Source organism: Lepisma saccharinum, chromosome 2, assembly GCF_977018435.1.
Source record: "Lepisma saccharinum chromosome 2, izLepSacc3.1, whole genome shotgun sequence".
NCBI lineage: Eukaryota > Metazoa > Arthropoda > Insecta > Zygentoma > Lepismatidae > Lepisma > Lepisma saccharinum.
The window spans coordinates 88,999,686-89,018,406 of record NC_139230.1 but is presented as its reverse complement, the minus strand read 5'-3'; the positions used below and the strand labels follow the sequence as shown (position 1 = coordinate 89,018,406).

At 36.4% G+C, this 18,721-nt stretch overlaps 1 protein-coding gene across 2 annotated transcripts in view; it reads left to right on the top strand.

Annotated features, from left to right (window-relative positions):
* LOC145984463 (uncharacterized) overlaps nt 1-18,721 on the top strand; it is a 189,249-nt gene that overhangs the window by 56,443 nt on the left and 114,085 nt on the right. For both annotated transcript variants that reach the window (XM_083118122.1, XM_083118123.1), the window contains exon 3: nt 3,436-3,613. In XM_083118122.1, the coding sequence (XP_082974248.1) occupies nt 3,436-3,613 (178 nt within the window). The remainder of the gene's footprint in view (nt 1-3,435; nt 3,614-18,721) is intronic.

Here is an 18,721-nt window from a genome sequence, read left to right as displayed (position 1 = left end):
CTCGCTTATTCTAATTGCATTTCCCCCCCCCCTCCTTTGATATTTAGTGTTGTTATTCTTCCATTTTTTGGCTACTCGCAACGATGAAGAGAGACTAAAAAAGAACACCCATGCTCAGGTCAAATTTGAACCCAGGGTCCTCATATTCTAACACATTGGGATAACCACTTCATCACGAACCGTAAAAAAATGCATTCTTTTAAATGTATTTTTCAGGAATTTTTCACATTTACATTCCTTTGATTGTAGACGTGGACAGTCCAGTTAATTAAAATCTATACTGCAGTTTTGCTGTTAGCTTTTTTCTTTGAGTTTGCATGTGGTTAAAATGATTGATAGTAAGCAATACTGCTGCTTTCCAAACACTTACTTTGGCTGTTCTGCCAGACACGAAGCTGGACTTCAATTCAAATGAGTGTGCCACTTTCTCTGAACAGAAGAGTACTATATCTTCGCCACTGGTATGAGGAATATTATTTTTTTAATTATGTTCATCGGAGTAGGTGGAGAATAATTTGAAAAGTTTGTAAGAATAATTCCCCACTACTTTGAAAGATTACGGGCTATATTGTATAATAGTATAGATTAATTTAATATTAAATGAGAGTACATCACATGCATTTCGATCAGCTGGTTCATTTTATGTCAATAAATATTTAGTTTTCTAACATATTGTCAGCTAAAAAAGGCATATACAAGGTGATCCAAAAATGCCGCCCCTTTTCAATTGGCTACTGCAAAGCCAACACTGGCCGGTGCACGCTGGCGGCAGTGAAGCGTATTCACGAATAGTGGGAGAATCAGTTGCGATGGAGAAGTGGAATGTGTAAGACCGTGTTCGCACGGTAGAGCTGTTTATAAAAAAGAAAGTCCAGTGTTGAAACCCAACAAGCTTTCTGCCGACTAGGCCAGCGTAGAGACGCACCAGACAAACACACCATATGGCGCTGGGTAGCAAAATGGCACGAGGAGAGTTCAGTACGACACAGGTCATCTCCTGGACGACCCCGAGCTGTAAGGACACAGGAACACATCAACCGTGTGCGGGATGACATCCAAAGAAGTACACGAAGATCAGTGCGCCGCATATCGCAAGCATTGCATATGACGTATGGCAGTTTACATCGCATTTTACACTTGGATTTACATACACGAGCGTATAAGGTGCAAGTAGTGCAAGCAATGACCGCAGCCGACAAAGTGGCACGTGTCCAGTTTTGTGACAAGTTTCTCGACATGTGGGCACAAGATGCACGCATTGTCGACAACCTTCTGATGTCTGACGAGGCACACTTTTTGCTATCGGGGTCGGTCAACAAACAGAATTGCCATTTCTGGGGTACAGAAAACCCGCAGCGATTGCATCAGCATGAGTTGCACAGTCCCAAGTTAACTGTGTGGTGTGGGATCAGTACATCAGGAATCATTGGACCATACTTTTTTCGCGATGCCACTGGTGCCACGTGTACTGTCAATTCAGAGCGTTATGTGACTATGCTCCAAGACTTTCTCGTGCCGGCACTCCAACGCCTTCCTCTGATCACATGGTTCCAACAGGATGGTGCAACGGCACACACAGCCCGTGTGTCCATTGCCAAATTGTGCGACCTTTTTCCCGGCCACCTCATCTCCCAATATGGCGATGTGGCTTGGCCGGCACGTTTGCCGGATCTGACAGCAGCTGATTTTTTCTTGTGGGGATACCTGAAGTCCCGGGTCTACGAAACCTGCCCAGGAACTGGAGGCGAACATCCACCGTAAAATTGCTGCTATTCCGGTTGCTATGCTGGAGAATACATTGCGGCGTAGCTTTGTGGCTCGGCTTCATGAGTGCTCCAACAACGGTGGTGCTCACCTGAGTGATGTTATATTCAAAACTTAAGTGAGACGTGATGTGATGTGACATTCACAACCTGATTGACATATCTTGTATCAAACTCCCATGTCTGTGCAACACTTCTGTCCTTGTAGCTTGCAATTATTCACCTAAATAAAGTTATGCTCACCAATTGAAAAGGGGCGGCCTTTTTGGATCACCTTGTACTTTTATCAAAATTATAAATAAGACAAATGCATAGTAAACAGAAACATGATCGAAAATACAACTTTCTTCAGTTTCTGTTTCCAGGTCATACGGCAAGCAGTAGAAAGTGCCTCATTGTTTGAGCAACATCCCCCACTTAACAATTTCCACTTCAAGAGTGAATCTTTACACACAGGTATCATGAAAGTATGAACATGTCACATGGTATGTTGTAGTAGATGAAAATACTCATGGAAAACATGCTAATCTGGATAGCAAAGCGGGTGGGGTATGATGGTTACCTCATGAGCAGTCAAAGACTGGCTGATAACCAGTGATGTGTGACTTCGTACATTGTCATGGTGTAACACCCAACTCTTGTTTTTCTACAGCTCAGGCCTTTCTCTGCGCACAGCATCCTCAGAAGATGTCTCTGCTTACGATGAACAAACATCAACAGGTAAAATTGTTGCCAATGCAACAACCCTTGCATACAAAGATAGGAAGAGGAACATCTGCACAAAATATAAAAGGAAATACACAAAATTCAGGTTTATCAAAGCATTTATTTGAATAGAAAAAGCAGACACAAAGAAACAAAATTTATCAAAAGTGCAAGAGGACAAATTGAACTCAATGTAGGAGTGTCATTTGTCATCTTGAAAACATCTTAAAACTTAAATGAACATGCCACCCTTTAGATAAATGATAGCAATTATTATTGGAAAGTACTACCAAAAAAGAATGTAGTGTTTCTCTATGGAATCAAGATAAACAAATGACAGCCATTTCACAGTTAACGAGTGGCCAACAGGAAGTGTGACCATCTTTACTTCCTGCCAGCCTGAGATAGAGTAGGAAGCAGTCTTTTACCATCAATTTTAACCTTTTTGACCAAAATTACCTTTCCCATGTTTTGACTTTGACATTCTTATCTCCTGAGGAAGCCACATGATGTAGTGAAAGCCTGAGTGAAAAGTGTGTCAACACTGGGCTTCACAGACTTGTTTATAAAATGGTGGCATGCGGTGTAAGTTATACCTTATCTAAAGATAAGAATGTTTGTTTTAAACAGTACGAAGAATGTTTGTTTAAAGCAGTACCAAAACCACGATAAAAATATGGATGTCGCATGACGTCCAGCAAGTACTTTTTTTGCATCATAGACTGAAATTTGAGCCTAAATTATGCTCAAGTTCACACTAGTGTGATACCTGATTGTAAGTGTGATTACCAACCTGTATTTTGTCTAGTTCAGTATGTAAACTGAAATCCGAAACTAATAGTTCTACACTCAGTGTTCCAAGAAATAAAGCATTCATGTGTTGTTGTGTAAAGTTAGAAGTCAATGTCTTGAGTGGTAGGCATTGATTTGCAACACAATTAAATGATGGAATTCTTGTATGTTTCAGACTCTACCTCGAGATTTCCTCTGAATCAAACACACTGCTTGGTGAAACCAGCCAGCTGACATTTACTGTCTGCGACAACAGAGAAGTCAAAAAAGTGTCATTAGTGTCCTTTATTATGGGGAAGGAGTCTCCAACCCAGGCTGTTGAGAGGATTTCGTCGAGTCTGACCAAGTTAAAGGTAAACATTTGTTAAAAGAGAAATTATTATTAGGTTGCCCAGTTTTTACATGAGTATTGTTAAATTTGCATAGCCTTATCAAAACATTCCCTTTCTATTTCTCACACCCTTGGTGGCCGAGAGCATCAGGTGCTTGATCAACGAGCTCACCAGTGAAAGTTCTAGGTTCAATTTCTGACCTGGCTATGTGTGTTCCTTTATGACTGTTCCTTCATCAGTTTCACCTAATCATCATTCTTCCATATCATAGTGATTAACCATCAGAGGCAGAGAAAGCATTGTGAAATAAAAAAAATAACAATAAAAATGTTCCACTTTGTCATTTGTACCTTGCCACAGACCCATAGGCAGAAGCCTTGAAGATGAATTTATCAGTGTAATACAAGGTGTTTAATCCTGCTAAGGAAGTATAATACCACCATAAACTATTTAAATTTGATACTTAACAGGATTGGGGGGGGGCATAAGCCCCCTGGCTACATGCTTGCCTGGCAAGGTTGATTTTTATGAAAATTGTTGCTGAAGGTAAGTACAGGGTGTGTTGCAAGCTAACACAAAAAACTTTCATTTTATTTGATTTTTTTCTGGAGTAATTTTTGTATTTTTGTTGCTTTTCAACTACACCTGTAAGATACTTTTGTTCTTTACACTCAAATAGTTGATTGTATCAATAAATGTCTGAAGATTCACAACATTTCTTGTGCGCTTGCTAAAATGACAGTGTGCATGTTTACATATATTTTGCAGGATTACTGCAATAAATGTGGGCAGTTTCTTAAAAACTGTATTTTCAAATTTTTACCAGCTGTTGTTTGGTGTGTTAACACACATCTTGCTTAAACAAGGCACATTATTACTGATTGTTCAGAGAGTAAAAAAAAAAAAATCACAAAATATACTTTTAACCTTTTAGCAGGTGGTTGGGATATCCGGTGGGACCCTGAATGTACACTTTGCAACATCTTATTTGACCGCCCCGAAATAATTCTAAGTCCCGAAATCGTAAACTTAGCAACATTGCACTTCTGGTCCAGGTGAGAGTAGCCAACTTTGAGTAGGTCCTTCCACTAGACAAAAAACGCTGTGGTGAGAGGTTTTCAATTTAACACTTTCCATGAACGTAGAAAAAAATATAAACCACTATTATAATACACAATCAAACAGAAATAATAAATTAGGAAAAGAACCTTGAGGGATATTTAAAATTCTACTTGCTCGACTTGAAATTTGGGGGCTTTGAAACACTGAATAGAGTTTTTCTCCACCTGGAGGAAATTGCCATCAAGTTTGTGCAGAAAGAAGCAAATTTGTGAGGAGTTTATGTGACATTTTATTTACAATACCTTGCATAATATCGAACAGTTCTCAAAAAAATATATTTTACACGACTTGTTGAGAAAATGTGCTTGAAACACAGGAAGGTGGGAGTCTTCATAAACGTCAACATGTTTTTAAGGTTATGCAGTCATAAAGTTAACGTAGAGCAGTTGGTTAGGCGCTGCTATCCTTATTTTTCGTCAAGCGTGAAAGGTCGCTGGTTCAAATCCCACCCTCTCCTCTTTATTTATTTTTTTTATTTTTTTTTTGTTTGCTGAACAGATACCGTTGATATTAGAATATTTAAAAAATGAATGCGATGCACATTTGAGGGACATCCCTTCTGCGCATATTTCCTTTTAGAACTTGGAGATTTCCAGGATTTAAAGTTAAAAACTTTTCATTTTAGTTATTGTTCATATGTTGTGTTAACACAAACATCATCATTAATTCACAAATCATATATAATATATCTATTCAGGATGCCAAATGTAATGTTATTTAAGTTATGTATTTTTGTTCTTCACTGACACCTAAAATATTGATTATTTGATTTCGATATACGTACTAAAAAAAGATATACAGTTATGTTAAGTAGTGATGTAGTGCAGTACTGTAACGAAGGAGAGCGTTTAATGAGTTCAAATTGCTAAGATTGGTAATTTTATGTCCGTTCCTTCGTAATGACTGTTTTCAATCCCCTCACCACCATCTTACCATGCGTCTAAAACTAATAGTAAATCGCTAATTAACAAAAATAAATTGTTATTGCGACGAAGGCCGATTTGATAAGAAACTACTAATAAGTATTTATATAGTGAGTGACAAACAAAAAATTCAAAACCTCATAATGATCGTTAATTCCTCACTGCTTTGTATCTAAAATGTTTGTCTTCTTTGAACAGAAAGTACGAGTATCAGATATAACAAACTTTCCCCACTAACTTTGCAATATTCGAAACCACCATTACAGAGTTAGCTCTATGTAACTTGATTCTGGGCATTCCACGTGGCATGTGACTTCCTCCTATCATCGAAATAACTTCCTCTTACTATTTCCTTTCACTTCGTGAAATACAGAGACGACCAATGTTAACTTCTTAGCACGATAGATAAACTTTACATCCAACGATAAACTCCTGAGGTGGAGAATCGAACCTACGACCTCCCTCGTGAGAATCAAGCATGCCACCTCTTCTCTAGGTAGGTCATGTTAAAATTTGCTACCAGTTTGAAGAAGTGAATTCACACATAATGTCATGTCTACCTAGGTATATTTTCCTCATGGCAATTTTCATGAGGAATCGAATTCAGAAAAAATAGAGAAACGCTGAAAGGGGAAAATTATGAACATGTCTATTGGTGTTTTGTCATATTTTGTGAATTGTGTAAAAATTCCGTGTTTTGAACAAGCAATCGTTTAGTTACAAAGTCTTTTGTTGTTTGTTTAAAGTAGGAACAGGAGAGCAAAAAGGAGTCATTTGAACCAGAACTGATTGCCAAGAAACTTCAGCTTTTTTCCAAAGACTGAAGGAAAGGAGAGAGGAAAGGGATATTCAATGTATGAAATATAAAATATGTGCGAAATTAAAACAATGGAAACCTTGCAAGATAATACTAACGAACTTCAAACTATGAAAATCATATTCTCGTGGTGGAAAACTGCAAGTCATTTTCGAAAAATGAACTTTATTTTTTCTTTATTATTAAGTGAAGATATGTGACGATACGATCCCTCAGCAAGAAAAATTTAAATAAGCAGTCTCCTTCCCTCCAACTTTTTCAATGGTCATAATTAGGGTCCGGAAGTTGATTAAAAATCAACTTTTTTTCTGACCCTTAAAAACATTGCTAAACCTGATATCATGTCCATTTCCCTTCAGTTAGAGCCTGAAAACACTTTCTATTTTTACATTTTTTTTGCATTTTTGGCCTTTTTTGGCTTTTAGTTTATTTGTCAGTATTTTTAACGGCTTTTGTTGCATTTTTACTTATTTTTTAGGTTTCGTGCATTTTAAATACATTTACTAGTAAAACTTACATATTTAGATTTCTTGACATGGTCCTTTTAGAAAATTCACCATGAATCAAAAACAATGGAAAATCATAATATTATTCTTAACTGAAATGTTTGGCAATGGAATAAAATACTTTGTGTGAAGACTACTTTGAGGTTCTTTTTCTGGACACTATTATTTGCTTTAATCTGTGGTTTTGAAATAAAATTAGTCACAATATTAAATGCAATTATACTCTTGTGTACGCGAAGCAGAACTGTATTTGGATGCTGGCCGACTACAGTATCATAGCAGGCCCACTCTGAAAGGAGATGAATTGGTTGATTTGGTGTTTTAAGTCAACTTTATGCACAGTAAGACTAATCGGGACTTTACCTACAGTTTAAAGTGGGATCCGAATCACTATCTGCTTCCACCGGAAAGTAGATGAATGATTTATAAAAAAAAACCTTGAGGTATATTTTATGTAACCTTGAAGTAAACAAAGAAATCTACATTATCACTTAGTTGCTATATTCCCCTTTCCTTCAGTGGTCTCAACCACCAAACAATGGGCTTCATCGACTTATTAGACTACTTACTCTCTTGTAATTTATGACAAAGCATTTCCGGATGCAGAAAGATGGTGTGTAAAGTCTGAAGTGGGTAGTTTCAAACGTTGAATATAGCATAATATTTGTGGTGGTATCATTTAAAAATCCAACGTATACTTTAGGTCCACAGTGAAGAACACAAAGAACATGGTATCTGTGTGTGTTGTTGTTGTTGTTGTTTTAAGTCTACCTTATGCACAGATATGCTAATCAGGACTGGACGTACAGTTTAACCCTTAGTCCGCCGCCGTTGCAGATATGCAACAAAAAAAAATATGTCCATTGTACCAGACTTCATTTCCACTTCGGATTGGCTTTCTGCAAGTCCGGACCTTTACCCTTTGGACTACAAATTGTGGTCCAAGCTTCAGGAGATGGCTTGCAAGAAGAGACATCCCAATATTGAAAGTTTAAAGCAGTCTCCTCTGAAGGCAGTTGTTCATTTTCCAGTCGATGTGTTGCATAATTCAATTGATGCGTGGCCACAAAGACTTACGGAATGTGTGCGTGCTAAGCGTGGCCATTTTGAATAATGATTTGTGATTTTGATTTGTCATGTATCCATTTCAGTAATGTTATTAGGATATTACAATATCTCTCAGCATTTTGTGTCAATTTACTTAAAACTTTGTGACAGTATTTATGGTAAGACTAGGTATTACTGGTTTAGGGTTTCTAACTTCATGGAATGTGATAGAATGAAAGAAATTCACAAGAGCATTTTCGTTCAGAAAGAAAAAAAACTGTTGCTAAGTTGGATACTATTTGTAGACTCTGAAGCACTATGTTGCCAAATTTACGAATTCAGGACTTTGAATTTTTTCAGGTGGTCAATTAAGATGCTGCGAAGAGTACATTCCGAGATTTTACATTTTCCTGCATTATACATTCAATCTACATGGTCCCAACATAGCTAATGCTATTAAATTTTCCTCCATTTTACATTTTCCCACATTTTAAGTTTTTTCAGCTTGGTCTCCTGAAAAATGTTAAATCGAGGTTCCACTGTATATATTCCGTAGTCTGTAAACCCATTGAGAATGGATCACATATATCCCAGCAGCACATGGCAGCAACTAACATGTAAGTTTTCTTTAAAACTACACACACTGTTTCAGTTCAGTCTTTTATGTTCATTAATATAAGTTTGTTGGTATGACATACTCGAATTTCAAAACAATATATACATTGTTACTATTATTACTATTACTGTTATTATCAGGGTTCAACCAACCAACGGTCTACCTCACAAAGTGGCTAAAAAAGAAAATCTCTGAGCACAATCACAAACTGACCTACATTTTCTGAAGCAGCACAGATGCCAAAGAACTAATAACATCAATAGTACAAGCCAACCATGCCAAAATTGGCAGCATAGATATAGTTGACGTATAACTCCATTCCAATCAACCTAGTCCTCACCTCAGTGGAAAGATGGCTTTCTGCCAATAAGGTCTCACCAGTGGAAGTGTCTGAGGTATTCAAGTTATTGGAAATCTGCCTATTTTCAATTTCAAGACAAGTATTTCATACAAACAGAAGACGATATGGCAGATGACACCTTGGTAGTTTACAAAAGGGAAGAGGAAATAGATCTACTCATGGAAAAACTTAGCAACATTCACCCCAGATTGAAATTTACAATAGAACGGGAAAACCAAGGCATCATTAACTTCCTAGATCTAACCATCAAAAGGAGGGGCAACAAATTCACCACCACGGTCTATAGAAAACCAGGGGCAGGGAACCAGCATATCCACTCCCTTTCCAACCACCCACCCAAACATAAAGCCAATGTAGGGCTTAACTTCTACAGAAGAGCTTTCTCGCACTGTTCAAGTGAAGAAGATTTGAAGGAAGAAGTTACCATAGTGACGTACATAGGACTTCAAAATGGATACACAGTACATCAACTCTCTACATGGTGCAGCAAAGCAGAAATGCAAGTACGACAACCTAACATACTCCACCTAGCGAGCAGTGATAAAGCTAGATGGATTGCCTTCCCTTACCACCAGACTACATCCAACCGCCTAGCCAAGACCTTGAAACAATATGACATAAAACTCGCACACAAACCAATGAACAAAATAGCCAGTGCCCTAAGCAAACACAAGAGATCATTCCTTTCCCCACTAGACAACCCAGGTATATATGACACCCAATGTGAGTGCAACTCACACTACATTGGCATATCCATCAGATCTGTCAATGAGCGTATACATCAGCACTTAGCGGATGCAAAAGAATCCCAACCCACTACCGGACTAGCAAGGCAGCTCAAGTTCAACAAACACAGGATCCAAGAAGTTTCAGTTAGGCATACATCACACACCCTAATTGACACCAAAATCAGAGACATGTATGCAATTATGCACTTTTCGCATGAGCTGAATATCGACAGTGGTCAGGCTCATCATGATTGACTCCCACTATTACAACAGCTCAAACCCATTGCGTGCAGCAGACAAAATGGCTACACCAGCACCCCAGCGGTAGTCGAGGAACAGAAAGTCAACCTAACAGCACAGCATAGAGTTCCCAAGTAGATGGTGGCAGAGGCCACTGAAATTAATAGAACATTTACAAGTAAGTTTTGTGGATATATCTTTAGTAACTTGCTTACGTCTGATACATATTTTCAGTCACTTTGGTCTATTGTGGTTGCCGCAGGGGCATCACCAATACCAATTTCTTTTTAAAAATTTTGATTTACTACTTCTTCCTTTAACTGTAATTATTGGGAGGTACAGTGTGTAAATTTCACCTCCACCGAAAGCCTCCAGCAAAAAAGACAGATTTCTTCTCTACGAGCTAGAACTTTTTTGCACTTCATGGCAAGTTGAAAAGTATACGCTTGAGAATGTCCCTTTCGGTGAGGCTATCCATACGTGGGTGGCTCCATCCACTAAATGTTAACATAATACTGGTTCCAAATATGTGAAAATTTAGAATTTTGTGTTACTTCGAGTACAGTAGCACCACATGAAAGTATTGCACAATGTTTTTGTGCCCCCCATGAGATACCCAGACTCAAGCATTAAATTGAGGGGGTATCCAATTCTTGTGCATTACTATTGTCTTAGACTGTTGCGGAAATTCTTGTATGGAGACTCAGAATTATTGTTTTGGAGGAGGCAATATCCACTCTTGAATATCAACAGTAAGTCTAAAATTGACTTGGAAATTATGGTGGTAGGATTGAGTATTAAATTTAAAGGGAGAGATAGGAAGCTTTTGATAAAGTGTTAAATCTTAGGTTGTCAAGGGATTTCTGTAGTGGAGAAAGAGTTCGAACATTAAGTTTTGGAGACTGTATTTAGTGACATTTCGACCCCGAATGTGCCAAAAGAGAAGCTGGAAAATACTAATTATCTTGGAATCCTAAGAAAGTATTGACACCCCATTAAATTAATATTCTTGAAAGCCTTCAAAGAGATGGCTGTAAGAATTTGCCTGACAGCATGCTCAATTTCTTCCAGAACAGTGCTGTGCTGCTTTTCTCAGTGTCACAAAAAGTTCTGTTACAAAGTGAAAAATCATGGAAAATGGCCATTTGACTTTTATGGCGTTTTTTTGAAAATTATTATTCCGAAAAAGATCCTACCTAGTAATTTGTGTTTGTGCATGTTGACATGTACGTGTTATATGCAGTGACATAGTGAAACAGGGTGGTGACAGACAGACCTGGAAAACTGGGAAATGTCAGGGAATTTATGATATCAAAAAAAGTCAGGGAAATGTCAGGGAATTTTGTCTTGATTGACTTTTTTTTAATGCTATGGAATGAATGTGCCAGGTGTTTGATTTGAAAGATGTTTGTAAAGAACTACATTGGAACAGGAAATCTTGTTGCTAAGTCTGAGCATCAACTTTTAGGCCCCTTTTACGCACAAACAATTACAGTGCCAGAAAGTAGTGATGGGAGGTGGCAGGGAGAGAGAGATAAATTTCCGGAGGTGCAGAAAAAATTATAAGCCTCTAAATATTATGTGGAAAATGCATTGAATTATCATTTTTTTTCTTGTCTGTATGAGATTAGTAAGGCGACAGGACTGTCAACAAATAGAGGGGTTGGAGGGAGGGTGGAAGCATGCCACTGTTGTACCATATGATAGTTGTCGGACGTCGTAGTACGGCATTTTGTCGGACAATCTGAAGGAACATTGAAACAAATAAGGGCACTATGCAACCCTGTAATTTGTCAATTGTCATGGTACAGCATTTATCAGATGATCATTTTAGGCTCAATTGATGCATATGATTTTTTTCGGATATTGCCATCTGACTAACGTTGAACTTCGACAATATGTCTCACTACAACATGCAACAAAAATCGCTTCTGGAATTGATTATTTTTGAATGTCTTCGGACTGCAACATCTGACGAAAATGGCATGCATAAACAGAACCTTGTACATCCGAGTTTGTCTGCTGTGGTACCACATTACATTGAACAAACTTTTTGGTTCCGTTTAAACATGCGATTGTCATTTTGCAACATCCGACAAAAACTGCATGCATTGCGCTCTTATGAATCCAATGTTTCTTGGATGTTCCAGTATGACATGTGTCAGATGGAACATCCAACAAAAATCACATGCATAAACGTAGCCTCAGTCTGCTGCACCACTGAAAATATGCTGCTGGAATTTTATTACTCTTCTGCCTCACAACCTTATTTAATGTAGCAATCCCTACAAAGGTTTTCTTTCTTCCCTTTGGCTTAATACTGGTTTTGCACAAGTTACGAAGCATTTACGACGACATTGAACTATTTTTTGATATCAACAAGAATCCAACAAATCAAGATATATATATGTTGAATAGTATCACAAAAAGGTGAAAGAGAAATCTGCATTGGTAAATGTTATAAAAATTTGACAAGCGCATGCTCCCAACCTCAAGTTTTCTGCAACATTCGTATTGCAATTAACACCCCCTCTGTCCTGTCTGCTTAAACTCATAAGAGATGAATATTAATCTGTCACTGAGTGCGCAATGTTATGAAATAAAATAATAATAATAATAAATATGTAAATATTTTAATTACACAAACCATTCAGTCCTAAAAGCATATCACCTTCTTCAATAATTGACGTTTCTCTGCCAGCCCTGCTAAATTTTCACATTTCATCTACTGGTTTATACGAGGGACATCCAGAAAGTAAGTTCTAATTAGTAGGGACCTTTATTTTTTGCAAATGTGATAACAGTGTAAAATGTTAATTGCTGTGAAGTAGTGTTTATATATGTGCAGAGATGTCTGGACACATTTTTCACCTGTTAAAAATAGTGAAATAATGCAAATATGACATAAAATGTGAATTGTTGACATTTTTGACAATTTTAAAAACTGTACTTAAACAACGAAAAAGTACGTTGAAATCTAACATTCTTGTATTTTTTTAGGCTTATAGAAACAAAATATGCCATCTTTGTTGTATAGAACGTGCAAGTTTTCCAACATTTTTATCCAATAGAAAACTATAATGCATGTTATACATGAAAAAGTTCCAATATACACATTGAATCACATATTTCCCCTGATTTTTTAACTTCTATGAGAACAATTTTCACCACAGAGCAAAGTGGCAGGGTTCTGACAGGATATCGAGTGCGTATTTACCATCACACCGGAGCTGCATCATCAGTATTTGTGGCGCGAAAAGTATTTTGAATTACCAAGCTAAGATGTGTGATTTTGGCAGTGATTGAGTGCTCACCTACCGCCACAGGGGAGTCGTAACATCCCCTTTGTGGAGCGAGAAATAATGGAAAATAGCTTCCTTAAAAATCAGTTCGAACATATCAAACTTGTCACAAAAATACGTAGACAATGTTAGCTACATATGGAAATGATAGTTTAAAAGCACAATGAAAGTGTACGTTTTGGTATATTTGGCAGGAAAATCTAAAATAAAAACACAAATTTTGGAAAATATAACACCATAGAGAAAGTCAATTTTTGTTGCCGTAATTGATTGATTGATTTAGAATTTGTGGGTGAGCCACCCAGTATGCCCATTATGCACCCTTCAGTATATATTGGGGAAAATCCCCTTATCTAAAACCCTTACCTTGAGATTAAAAAGGGGTATGGAAAATAACTTTGTCAAAATAACTTCCAGGTATCAAACTCGCAAAGAGGCATAGCCCATGAGACCTAAAATTTGAAACAGTACTTTAAAAACACCATGAATGTATAAATTTAGGTATATTCTCCAGTAAAATGAAAATGTGAATTGGGGAGGGGGAGAATGGCACCAATTTAGAAAACGATATATGAAAAATCAAGATCCCTACCAATTAGGCATAAATAAAACAAGAATATCAGTAGTATTTTATTTTACGTAGTTCATTTAGTTTATAATTGTCAGGGAGAAATGTAAATTTTGTCCTGGAAAAGTCAGGGAATTTCATATCTGCTTGTTTGTAGCCACCCTGTGAAAAATGTGTGGTTTTAATGTTGGCTGTCCCAATTATTTTGTGTATTATTCACACCACAGTGTTTTGGTAAAAACTGTGCATTATACATGATTAATTCTTATCTGGGCAAGCTATTTTTGTAACATGTCTTGATGGATCTTGACCTTCTAATGTGATATTTTTATGTTGCATCACTGTGGAAATAAGCAAGTAACATGATATTTAACCTAAATAATCATTGTTATGACCTTAATTCCATCATATTCATCATCATCATCATCGTAATTGTATTTTTTTGCAGCATAGTATATGAAACATGTTACGGCGGAAGATAGTGTGAGGAAATTGTTTTATTTGCTCATATATATTTTTTTTAAATTTTAGCGTTAATAATATTTTTATGTGATGTCTTATTAAATACTTTTATTTTTTATTAAACATTTGTTAATACATATGCAAACAATATTACAACTTTTGTTTATATGTTTACAAATTTTGAATTAAAATATTGCTGCAATAATTACGTAAGTGAAATGGAAAATATTTTTTTATGCCCGACCTTCTTTATCAAACAAAGTCAAATATTGTGAAATGAGAAAAAAGAAAGAAACAAAGAAAGTCAAAAATATCATGTTCGCAGAAAGTATTGTTTGGAGTATGTGACAAAAAATATAAGCAACAGTGTCTGACAGACCCTGGTTGCCTGGTTAAGGGTTAAATATTGTAATAACTTTTTTTTTGTGTACTGTCAATTATGTGTTGAAAATAAGTGTTTAATGGTGGCATATTCTGAAAATTTGATGTGTTTACCACAATGATTCATATTTATTGTATATGTTTATAGAATATTCATTAGATATAATAGAGTTAACTCTTTCGCTGCGGTTGTCGCTTTTATGCACAGCACGCCAGGTGCCTTGCTCCACGGAAGTCGCATTATTGCGAGTTCATAGTTCCACTCGCTGCGGATGTCGCATTTTCGAAGTACGTCGCTTTTAGTAGCCTTCTGACATCTGTTGATAGTATTTTGAACTATTTGAACTTGTAGGTTTGTTTTTATCCATATGATGTCGCTAATTTCGCATCCGTTTAGAATTCTTTGACATACGAGTGTTGAGTGCTCTGACATGTCAGTTTTAAATGCATGTTCGAATGTAAACAACATGGCTTCATCAAGTCGTCAACACTTGTCTGATAATGATGTTACTCAACTGTTATTTGCCGACTCAGAATCAGAAGGTGAATTAAGTTGTGACATTAATAGCGACAGTTTTCATGAGACTTCAATTGGTGACACTGATTGTGTAGTGTCTGATGAAGAATTTGTACCGCCATCCGTAACATCATGAAGCAGAGTGCAAAACAGCATTGATCTAGGTGCGGGAATTTCAAAATTTTTCAAAATATCATACCACCAGGGACTACAGAATGGTTTGTCAGTGCAAGGAATGACTTTTGTAAGTTCTCTATAACATATTTTCCAATGTAATTTTGTAAAATTATTCTTTCTAAAAAAATGTTTTTTTTTTCAAAATTTCAAAATTTTTCAAAATATCATACCACCAGGGGCTACAGAATGGTTTTCCAGTGCAAGGAATTACTTTTGTAAGTTCTCTATAACATATTTTGCAATGTAATTGTGTAAAATTATTGTTTCTAAAAAAAATGTGTGTAAAATTATTGTTTCTAAAAAAATGTTGTTTTTTTCAAAATTTCAAAATTTTTCAAAATATCATACCACCAGGAACTACAGAATGGTTTTACAGTGCAAGGAATGACTTGTAAGTTCTCTCTCATATATAATGCAATGTAATTGTGAAAACTATTTTTTTATAAAAAAAAAAATATATTTTCAAATTTAATTACGCAGCCAAGGGATACTGTGTGCCAGAGAATTCCGCAGCGAAAGAGTTAAAACAGACTGATACTTCTTGAGTAAAGAAATAATAACATTATTGTGGCAGCATTGCCAGCTTCGGAAAAATGTGCAGAATTTTGCTTCTAGCGTTGGCCCTATGGAAGCTGGATGGACCAACTTTAGAGAGATGCATAACAGAAGACCACTCAATGAGGATATGTAATGCTTTTAGAGATGCAGTGTTTGAGCAGTTATAGCCTCTTATCTTCAATTTATTCCATAGTAACAAAGGGAAACAAAGGTATTTTTCAAATGGGGCTTGTTAATAATAATAATATTAATATACAATAATAAGAATGATGTATTGTAATTGGAGTATGTATTACCTTTAGAGGCATACTGATGAACAAAAAGACAGAACTGAAATATAGTATATAGTTTTCAAGAAATGGCACGTTAATTGCTGCCATGCGTTACCATGTTGTCTGCCAAATTTCGAATATTGGGTACTTGCCGCAATGTTCACGCCCTAAATCCTTAATGGTTGGACATTGCTTAAAATGTTGCTTTTACTTATTCTTGCTTGTAGAATTTTAATTTTTTCAAAAGATGCAGTAGTTTATGAATTTCTATGAATCTATCCCATAATAATATGCAGGTAACGAAAGGAAAATAAGGACTTTTCCAAACTTCACTTGTTAATAATAGTACCAATAGCTATATTGTTTTGTAATTCGAGTATGTCATACCTTCATATGTATACTAAAGATAAAAAAAGACAACTGATATATCATGTGTAGTTTTCAAGAAATTGTGAATTAATTACTGCCATGCACAGGTGGCAAAACAGGCTTCTTTGAACGACTATTGTGCTGAAATGAGGCACCAATGAGAAAAATATTACTGAGAATAGTTGTTTGTTTTGATGCCGTCTATACTTTTCTGTGGTTCGTGGCTGCCATTAAAATAACACCCTGTATATAAAAGACTCTTTCAGTCACCTGACATTTATGACTAGGGAAAGGAACTTCAGGTAAATAAATGTTTTTTCTGCGATAAGATAGAGACCCTCATTTTTGCCAAAATTCTGATCATAGCCTTATATGTCAACACAGCAAATTTTATTTTACATAAAAACACATATTTTCCAGTTTTCCGTATGTAAATACATATTTTGCGAATTTTCATTTTAAATGCATAAAATCGCTCATTGACTTCATCTACCTCGAAATCCTCGAAGGAAAAATGTTTATTCTCCGCACCTCTTTCATATCGAGTGTGTTAGGTTTGTTTTGTCTTTAAGCACCCTCGCTGGCAGACTTCTGGCACCTCGCCTACGATCCTATTGGGAGAAAATAGCTGTAAGTAGCTGGGGCTGGCTACACGTAACGATAGCAAGGCTTTTTAATGAAGCAATTCAGCTATTGTGGCCGGAAGGCATAAAATTTGACAATGTTCTTCTCTTGACAGATGCTGCAGCTTACATGCAGTAGGCCTTGCTGTTAGCTACCCCAAAATGGTGCACGTTACATGTGTGGCTCATGCGTTGCATAGAATATGTGAAAAGATAAGAGCTCTTTATCCCAATGTCGATGAACTGGTTTCAAATGGGAAGAAAGTTTTTATCAAGTCGCCTAGAAGAATAGACATTTTTAAACAAAAATGTCCTGAAGTTCCCCTTCCCCCTACACCTGTAGTTACGCGATAGGGCACTTGGTTGGATGCAGATGTTATACCCAGAACTTTGAAAAAATTGTATCTGTTGTAAATGATCTCGACAAAGAAGAATTCTGCAAGAACTGTTGATGGAGCCCTCCTTAAAAGTCGAATTGGCATACATCTCAAGAAACCTGTCCTTTCTCTCCAATTCCATACGAAAGCTTGAATCGTCCGCGTATAGTAGAAACGAAACTGAAAGAATTCACTGGATCTAACGCACGAGTGCAAATGTCTAAATGTACAGAATTTTTTGGGAAAAAACAAGGTTTTCAAACTTTGTGCCAAATTGCACGTGTTTTGGAAAGTGAAGTAGAGGAAGAGGAAGCTTTGGAAAACTTCAGCGTTAGTGACATTTCGTGCTTCAAATATGCAAGAATTGTTTCTTGTGACGTGGAGCTATCTTTCTCACAATATAAGATGCTTTTTAGAGATAATCGTGACAGATTTACAATGGAGAATTTGGAAACAAACTATGGTGATCCACTGCAACTCTTCCAAAAAATAGCTCACTAAGAGGTAATCATTTAGAAACTGATTTCAGGTGTTTAAAATGCATGTTATAGTTTGTTTTTGTTACCAAATGTTTTTATTTTTGTCACATATTTTCCTGTTTTTATCACATATTTTCAACATTTATGACACATAAAAAATAAATATTTCTGAGTTTTTTAGCACATAAAGTTCCGTTCCCTATTTATGACCTTTGGTATATTGGTGGTGTTTGTCTGTAGATCGTGTGCACATAATAGATAGCAAGTTGGCAGACTTAAGGGTCAAAACCATAAAATCCTTAACTACAATAGTCTGTTTATGCAGGTGAGAGGGATTGGTGCAATCACTTTCTTCTTTGATTAGTACCACAGCTCAGGAACAATTAACAGCCTGCTTTGCTAACTCTTAACAGGTGGGAGCCCCTTCTGCCTGTAACACTCTTGATACTGGATTAACAAATGTGCAGTGCTGGACAAGAAATTTCACAGAAGGAAAAGTATTTATCATGGAGAGAACTTTTTTTTTCATTATGTGATCACAGGGTCCTACAACCATGTAAACTTTTCTTGATTTCAGTTTGGTAATTTGTCACATTTTTTTTTAAAAAAATGGATTACACAATATAAAACATAGGTACTGGTAAGTACCTATCCTAGCAGAAAGATAGGTAAATGTTGTTTTAT